This window comes from Otolemur garnettii, unplaced genomic scaffold (genome assembly GCF_000181295.1).
Source record: "Otolemur garnettii isolate 467f Iridium unplaced genomic scaffold, OtoGar3 scaffold00039, whole genome shotgun sequence".
NCBI classification, from domain to species: domain Eukaryota; kingdom Metazoa; phylum Chordata; class Mammalia; order Primates; family Galagidae; genus Otolemur; species Otolemur garnettii.
The window spans coordinates 3,131,985-3,140,641 of record NW_003852434.1 but is presented as its reverse complement, the minus strand read 5'-3'; the positions used below and the strand labels follow the sequence as shown (position 1 = coordinate 3,140,641).

The 8,657-nt window shown below is 36.6% G+C and overlaps 1 protein-coding gene across 5 annotated transcripts in view; it reads right to left on the bottom strand.

The window, feature by feature from the left end:
• Positions 1 to 2,774: 2,774 nt before the first annotated feature.
• The window catches only part of KLHL8 (kelch like family member 8), a 34,933-nt gene continuing 29,050 nt past the window's right edge, over positions 2,775 to 8,657 (bottom strand). For 3 of the 5 annotated variants that reach the window (XM_023513410.1, XM_023513412.1, XM_003790025.3), the window contains 4 exons: positions 7,267 to 7,435; positions 6,864 to 7,023; positions 4,203 to 4,404; positions 2,775 to 3,958 (listed from right to left, as the gene is read on the bottom strand). In XM_023513410.1, coding sequence (XP_023369178.1) covers positions 3,835 to 3,958; positions 4,203 to 4,404; positions 6,864 to 7,023; positions 7,267 to 7,435 — 655 coding nt within the window. In that variant the 3' untranslated portion in view covers positions 2,775 to 3,834. The remainder of the gene's footprint in view (positions 3,959 to 4,202; positions 4,405 to 6,863; positions 7,024 to 7,266; positions 7,436 to 8,657) is intronic. The other 2 variants (XM_023513409.1, XM_023513411.1) reach the window with 1 other exon arrangement.

Below are 8,657 nucleotides of genomic sequence, written 5' to 3'. Positions count from 1 at the left end.
AGTGGTGGAAAACCTTAATTCTTTGAGGGAAGATTTCACCTGTGAAAATAGTCATAAAATTTTTTTGAATCAAGTCTTCAAATTTGAATCAAGTCAAATTTTGAATCAAGTCTTATATACCAAGTGTACTGGTCCATAATTATGATTTTTTTGGTAGAGATGGAGTCTCACTATCTTGCCCAGGCTGGTCTCCTGGGCTCAAGCAATCCTCCCACTTCAGTTTCCCAAAGTGCTGGGATTCCAGCCGTAAAGCCACTGCCCCGGCCAGATTCTGGTCAAAACTAACATACAACTATGATGAGACTAAATGTCTGTGCGTGACGTACAAATGAACTGTTCAGGCTGTTTTCAAAGGTAAGTTCCAGGAAAGTTTTTAACAATGGCAACACTGCTTATAAAAAAGCTGTTGCTTCATCTAGGTTACTACTTCGAAGGAACACAGTTATTTTAATGCACAAGCTAATTTCTATATAGTCCAAATCTGAAATCACTGAAAAGACAACTGCTTAAGATTAGTAAAACTACTTACATCAATTGGCGTTAACCTTTAATTTTTGTAAGGGTAACAAATAACTTTCTATTTTCACGTACACAAGAATATTTTTATGTAAGGAAAAAGTATTATAGCCAACCTACTAAATCAATTTTGTATTTGAGTAATAGGGAATAAACAATTACATAGTTTTAATGTAATTCTACAGCAATAAAATACAGAGAAGCAAATTTACAAAGACCACACAGAAAGACGTCCTGCTTAAAAGATACCTGCAGTATAGTGTGAATTATTAAACAGCACTGATGTGACCCCAACTCTTTGATATCAGCACTTGGTAGTACATACGATTATTTATTACTTTGATTTGCCAGAGTATTACAATACAAATTTATAAGTGGTTTTAAGAAAATATTATAGGGAAGTTTTATTGCCACTTGTAATTTCACATGAAGGGGGAAAAGACATAGCCAATGACATCCTGATGAGAATTTCTTTAAGTCTCATATGAGAAACCACAGATACATTCTTACCTGACAAAATATGAATTATATTTTAAATCCATTCTCTTCTTATCATACAAGACATAATAGAAAAAAGCAGCAAAGGAAATTCTCAAGTTTACTGTTTTCAAGAATAGTTTATGCAGTTTCAACAATCCTTTATCTAGGCATTTAACAACATTATAAATTGTTCATTTTGGAATTAAGAGAATGAGTACTCCTTAGAGAGAGTACAGCGTTTATTCAAATATTTTAGAATGAATCAGTTACATAATATAGAGAATTTAGTCAAAAACAAAGTCAAGTAATTGGTTTCTAAAGTGGCAGTGCAGTATGGTAAGCAGTGGCTTTTATGTTTACATGAGAGGATCACACAAACGCACCTAGAAATATGTCTTCAAGAAATATGCAAGTTCCCACTGCTTCTCTTTTCCGTTTACAATTTCAATATTTTAGCTCTATTTATATCACTTTTTGGTAGGTGCTGTTAATATCAGAGGTTAAAGTGAGAGGCCTCATAATCAAGTAGCCATCTTGTTTAAATGTTTGGATATTACATCTCTTTACTCCTATGAATATAATCATTTTTCAATTGCATGATTCCTTCAGCCTGATTTTCATTTTATATCTCAAAAAATGAGTTTTTATCCAATAAAGAGACTGTACGTACTGATTCTGCTATTTATGTTTCCATACTGTTGTCAGTCCTTCAAGCCCGTCCTTCTGATTGCTCATACCTCGTGTAACAGACCACCAGATGTTCCCTTTACTTCATTTTACTGTCCTTATGAATGTTTCATATTTCATGGGTGGCCAGGGATCCAACTTAGTATGTTAGTGCACCACTCTATTATAAAACCCAGTAATGAAAACATAATACCCACAGTCCCTGCTCTATATACATAACAAAGGCAGAAATATTAAAGAAAAAAATGTTTAAATAATCTCAGGAAATAAGATCCTCCCCCCTGAAAATAAATACAATAAACATCCTAGTAACTATAGCTAAACAAGCATTCTAATACCAGAACTCAATTAGACATGAGAAAAATGGACAATTGAAGCCAGGTTTTGAGACTTATTCTCCACATCCAGCCACTGACAGCCAGTCCAGTAAGTGCTACAGAGTTAAATGTTTTGGGAACTGACTGAAATATGGTTGTATTTATACAAGAGACCATTGGTTCAGATCCAGCAATGACTTAATGAATCTGCCCATAGGTAAGAGCAGAAAAAAAATTAATAGCATAATTTGGGAAAGTTTAAATCTACTTTACAAAAGACTTTTATCTGCCAGCCTGAGCCCTCTTAAAATGTTTTCTTTTTATGGTTTGACATAGCCATACATACAAGCAGGATCCCACATGATGAGACTGGAGGAGCCATCAGTCAATGAACTTCGGGGCTGGATGGATGGGGAAAGTATTTTTCACTGCCCCAGCTTCCTTATAAAACGTAACCCACCAGGAGTCAACTACAGTAAGTTGTAAGGCATAACTAAATGAAAACTTAAGAAGTCCTGGAAGAGAGGTTCCAAACTACACAGCAAATACAAAATAGGATATTTTAATGTTCTTAATAAATATTTATAAAAATATATACATTTAATAGGCCATTTTATAATGCTGGTTAAAACCATGAAAAGCTGTTAAATCAGTAGGTGCATCAATATCCTGGCTTCAAATTAACATATTGAAATATTTTCAATTAAATTTCAGTAAGTACCCTAGAAGGAATTAAATATAATGAGAAAAACAGTAGTTTCAATCTTTCTCTGTTTTTACCAACAATATGCTTTATTGGTTAATGATAGGCTTCAACTAATCAATAAATGGCAGTCCCTAAAGGATTTTTATAAAAATGTATTCACATTCTGGTAATAAACATGAAATCCAATCTCTGTACAGAGAGGAAAACCTGGATGGTGGCAAATAACCAAATAAAGAGATAACAAATCCTGCGTTCAAAATCAAATGATCCAAGAAGAGCATTCAAGGCTCTTTTCAGATTCCCTCTATTAAAGACTCTCATTGCACCATTCCTTATCAAGATCTCTCAATCAGGCACGAGAGTAGGAGCAAGTCTAAAACGTTCTCTAAAATTTCCTCTTGTTAACTTTTTGCTTCTTATGAAAGACAATTTGCATGAGATGAAAAAAATAAAACTACAGACTCTTCTGAATGGTCCTTTGGTGCCCTGGCAATTCAAACTGAAACTATAAAGACGTCTTACAGCACTCTTATAAGCTTCTAAAAATGCAGCCAGTGGCACTCAAAAGACTAAACATTTTTCTACTTCTGTAAACATCCCAAGAAATTCAAAAACTGACACCGAGGGCAAAAAAAAGCAAGGCATAAATTCATCAGCACCTAGTGGAAATGATCTTCAAAAGGAGCAGTCTCTTCTGTGTCTGTGTTAGTGAACAGGTTCTAATCTCCCCCTAGGAAAACTACCTAGGGTGAACACCTTTAGGCAAAAGAAAAGGTAAAACTCAACCAATTACATTTTGAGTCTTCCAAATTAAAAAAAAAACAACTAAGATTTCAAAGTTTTGGTATTCCTTTAAGCATTTCTTGGAGCAGACAGGGTGTTTTAAGTTGGACTGTTTTCCTTTCATACTCTATAATTTGCTAAAGCAGGAATTATCAAATTCAATTTTTATTACTAATAATTTCTTTAGCTATCATTCCAAAAGTTGTACTTAATCACCATACAACACTTAACACTTAAATAAGACTTTAGTTGTAGTTAAAACTGTTCAAAGGTAATCATATCAAAATCTTCATTTATTTCTTGGCTATCAGGTATGATTGACTGTGTTGGTGGCTGGAACTTGAATCACATACAGTCAACCACATTATTGGAGCCATGACCTACATCTCGAATCTGGCTAGTTAAACAGGCACACACAGCCACTCCTGCTCCAGCTCTGCAGTGAGACACGGATCCGACCAGCTCCCACCTGAAAGGCCAGAGGAGAAAGAACATTATCTTAAAACAAAGCATCATTTACTTGACTCCAAATACCAGTCAAAGACAGAAAACTCCCCATTGTTGGACTGGTTTTGAAAGATAAGCAAGCTTCCAGAAGGAGATAAGATATCCCAAAGTTTTGTAGTAACAACTACAACTAGCAGTATTTTAACACTCTGAAGTAATCTATTACTGGAAGATACCATGAAGCACAGAGAAAATGGGTAAGTTACCTATTCAGCACTGGGTCAAATGCTTCCACTGTGTTTAAGTATGCGTTGCCATTATGACCACCAACAGCAAAGATTTTGCCCATCACTGTTGCGATCCCCACTCCACCCCTGGGAGTGGTCAGTGATGCCACATAATCCCACTTGTTGCTTCGAGGGTCATACCGCTCAACTGAACTCAGAGGGGAATTATCATCAAAACCACCTGTAAGAAGAAACATTTTAAAAATAGCATCACACTCCACAGATATTAACTAGTAAATCTCAAGTAGCTTTTACAACTTCATCTTTTAAAACCATTTTCAAATGTCTTAGAAAAAAATACATCCCAACATTTATCTACCACCACCACCACCATTATTAGAAATTGTCTACAATTCAACTTAAGGTAATATAAGTAACATTTTAACTCAATACCAGGATTAAAAATCATGAAGTGAGAAAAACTATAGTCCTTGTATTGAAGCAGATAATTTAAGAAAAAAACACATACAGTCATATAATTTGTCCTTAGTCCCAAGTAGGACAGTACCAAAATTCCTTCTCTGTGTACTATCTTTTTGTTTGCTGGTTTTGAAACAGTGTCTCACTCCATTACCCAGGCTAGAATACACATTTATCAGTGGCATCATCATAGCTCACTGCAGCCTCCAACTCCTGGGAGTGGCTAGGTACATACCACCGTGCCTACCTATGTTTTCTACTTTTTTTTAGAGAGACAAGGTCTCACTCTTGCTCAGGCTAGTCTCAAACTCAAGGCCTCAAGCAATCCTCCAATGCCTTGGCCTCCCAAAATACTAGGATTATAGGCATGAGCCCCAGGCCTAGACTATGTTTTTAAATAGTAAGAAGGCTTGAGAAGAGAAATAACGACACTGAGTCATATGATTCATCTAGCTGTATGTTAAAGTTTTCCAATTGTTTCCCTTAATACTATAATTGCCATTATAATTAGAGATGATGGACTATGACTGAAATCGCACTGTTTTTTGCTAAAACTACATTTTCCTGCTACATATTCCAGATGATGACAATCTTTTCTACAGATTCTAACGATGTACTTAATATAATCCTGAAGGTTAAATATAGAAACTGTTGGGTAATTTTTTTTTTTTTTTTTGAGATGGAGTCTCACTTTGTCACACTTGGTAGAGTACCGTGGCATGAAAGCTCATAGCAACCTCAAACTCTTGGGCTCAAGTAATCCTCTGGCCTCAGTCTCCCAAGCAGCTGGGACTACAGGGTGCCTGCCACAGTGCCCAACTAGTTTTTCTATTTTTAGTAGATATAGAGTCTCACTCTTGCTCAGATTGGTCTCCTGACCTCCAGCAATCCACCCACCTTGGCCTCCTAGAGTGCTAGGATTACAGGTGTAAGCCACCACACCAGGCCGAGAGTGTTATTTTCATGGTGTTCTTTCTTTTAAAAATAAATGTATCTTTTTATAGACTCCCTCTAAGTTTAAATGAGTAATAGCTCTTTGGTGACTCAGCTTACTTTCCTGAGAACAGAAAGTGTTGATATTATTATAATCAGTCTATTTAAAAACAAGGACAAGTTAAAAAAAATCAACTTCTCCAGTGGGTTTAATTTTATTAAATAAATTTGATTAAAACAAAATTCACCAATTTTATGTTCATATTTTCAGGAAGTATCATCTACCACAACCATGATATTAAATATTTTTTCATTATAATAAAGGTTTTAACTACTGCTCATGCTAATGAAGAAGATTCAGTTTTTAACAGTTACAATATTTTCCATAGCTGCCTTTTTTATTGATTAGCTATCATTTCCCAAGATTACACATATAAATGTATAGTAATAATAAATTCAAAGCAAAGGAATAGAAAAAACAAAATGCAATTAAAGTTCTTAGACATGTCCATACTTTCAAAGTGTTCTTTTTTGTTTTTTCTTTAGAGACAGAGTCTCACTTTGATGTCCTGGGTAGAGTGCCATGGTATCATAGCTCACCGCAACCTCAAACTCCTGGGCTCAAGTGATCCTCTTGCCTCAGTCTCCCAAGTAGCTGGGACTACAGGAGCCTACCTCAATGCCCAGCTAGTGTTTTTTTTAAGAAACAGGGTCTTGCTCTTGTTCAGGCTGGTCTCAAAATCCTGAGCAGAAGCAATCTACCCACCTCAGTCTTCCAGAGTGCTAGGATTATAGGTGTTAGCTACTACAGCAGACCAAAATTTTACAAATACATATGTATAAAAAAAAAGCATTCACGGCTCAGCACCCATAGCACAGAGGTTATGGTGCCGGCCACACACACCAAGCCTGGTAGGTTCAAACCAGGCCCAGGCCAGCCAAACAAAAAAATAGCTGGGCATTGTGGCAAGCACCTATAGTTTTGCTCACAGCAACCTCAAACTCTTGGGCTCAAGTGATCCCCTTGCCTCATCCTCCCCAGTACCTGAGACTATAGGTACCCTGCACAATGCCCAGCTATTTTTTAGAGATGGAGTCCTGTTCTTGGACAGGCTGGTCTTGAACTCCTGAACTCCTGAACTCTTGAACTCAGCCAATCCACCCACCTCGTCCTCCTGAAGTGCTAGGATTACAAGCATGAGCCACCACACCTGGCTATTGTATTGTTGTATGACAGCTATCATTGTATATTTTGATAATTAGACTAGAGAAATACTATCCACTCACCAACAACATATAAGCAACCATGAAGCTCACTAACTCCATTGCCTGCTCTTCTTTGACCCATTTCTTTAACTTCTATCCATTTATCCAGATGTGGGTCATACCTTTCCACACTAGATAAAGAAGCCACTCCATCATTGCCACCTACTGCATAAACATGGTTCTAAATAAAAAGAGACAAAAAAAACACATGATGTTAGACTCTGAATTTACTGATATGTTAGACTCTGAATTTACTGATATATTATCCTAAAGGTAGACCAGAAGGTACAAGAAAGCAGTATTTCATTAAGCAATGTGGTATAAAATATCTTCATACTGATGAGATGAATATATTGGACGTTTCCTTATTTGGTAATGGATGTAACGCAAAGTAATTCAATGGGCGAGTTGCCACATGACTTACTACTAGAGCCACAGAGCCAACTCCTCCACGAGGAGTGTTCATTGGCGCCACTGCACTCCACTGGTCAGATTCTATGTCGTATCTCTCCACATCATTGAAGCAAGTATTGTCATCGAGTCCCCCAATGGCATAAATTGGACCTCCCAAGGAAGCCAAAGCAATTCCTCTCCTGCAAAGATAATTAAATATACTTTAATATCTGGGTTTGTTTTCAGGGAAAAAAGTAGCAAAAAAATTGTGCTAGTGCAAGTCTTTTATCATGTTAACCTTCAAATAGCATAGTTTGTTTCTACTATTTTTAGATTTATCAAAATTTCTGAATAGATGGCTACAGAGTTGCCAAACTATGCAACTCTCTGTGAACGGTGCCCCTCAGAGGTGTACAGTGCACAGGGTACCTTAGATTCAGATACAACAATAGATTAAAATCCAACAGAACAGTATAAAGGAGTCTAAAATACCCAGCTGGTGCAACACACAGCTGCATAATTAAGAGGCTAATGAACTGACAGAGATTCTCTGTTGTGTAAGTCAGAAGTCAGTCTCATTTCTGAATTTATATAATTGCAGAACTTGTTCTGTTGTAGAGTTTAATTATACCACACAAAAGAACATTAATTTTTATATTACATGCTTAATACCACATTGCTTTATTTCTGAAGCGCATTTATTCCTCTTCTTTGAAGAGACTTCTGAGCCCGTGATAAAAGCTAATTCACATAATGGTGATCAGAAAAACACTACCTTGATTTCTTAAAAAATACACTGCAGCAATTAAAAGTTGAACTATTATAAAACCATATTTATTACTAACTTGGATACTTTATAGGCCTCCACTGCTTTGTTTCTTTACCTAAGATACAGCTGATTCTGAGTTAATACAGGTAAGCACTTAGAACAATGCCCGGCCCATACTTAGCACCATGGGTTAGCTATTATTGTTGCTGTAAAAAACAGCTACTCCACTGAGACTGTAGCTCTAAGTTTATCAGAGCATTTTTTTTTTTTTTTTTTTTTGCAGTTTTTGGCCAAGGCTGGGTTTGAACCTGCCACCTCCGGCATATGGGGCCAGTGCCCTACTCCTTTGAGCCACAGGCACTGCCCTATCAGAGAATATTCTAGGAAAAAATTCACAAGGATAATTCATTTTCTGCCTCTTTAACTTCTTTTCTCTCGAATATAAAGTTATCATTTACCAGATACAATGGTTATAAAAATGTCCAGGTCTGTGTGAACGAACACGAGTGTCCTCCCAGAACATGAGGACGTTAGAGGGGGGAGGAAGTAAACACAGCTAATGATACCTGGTCCGCCACCCCGAGCCAGGAAGCAGATGACATTACTGGTTATTTCCTCCTACTCCTCAAAACTCTTGATTTTCTTTTTTTTTT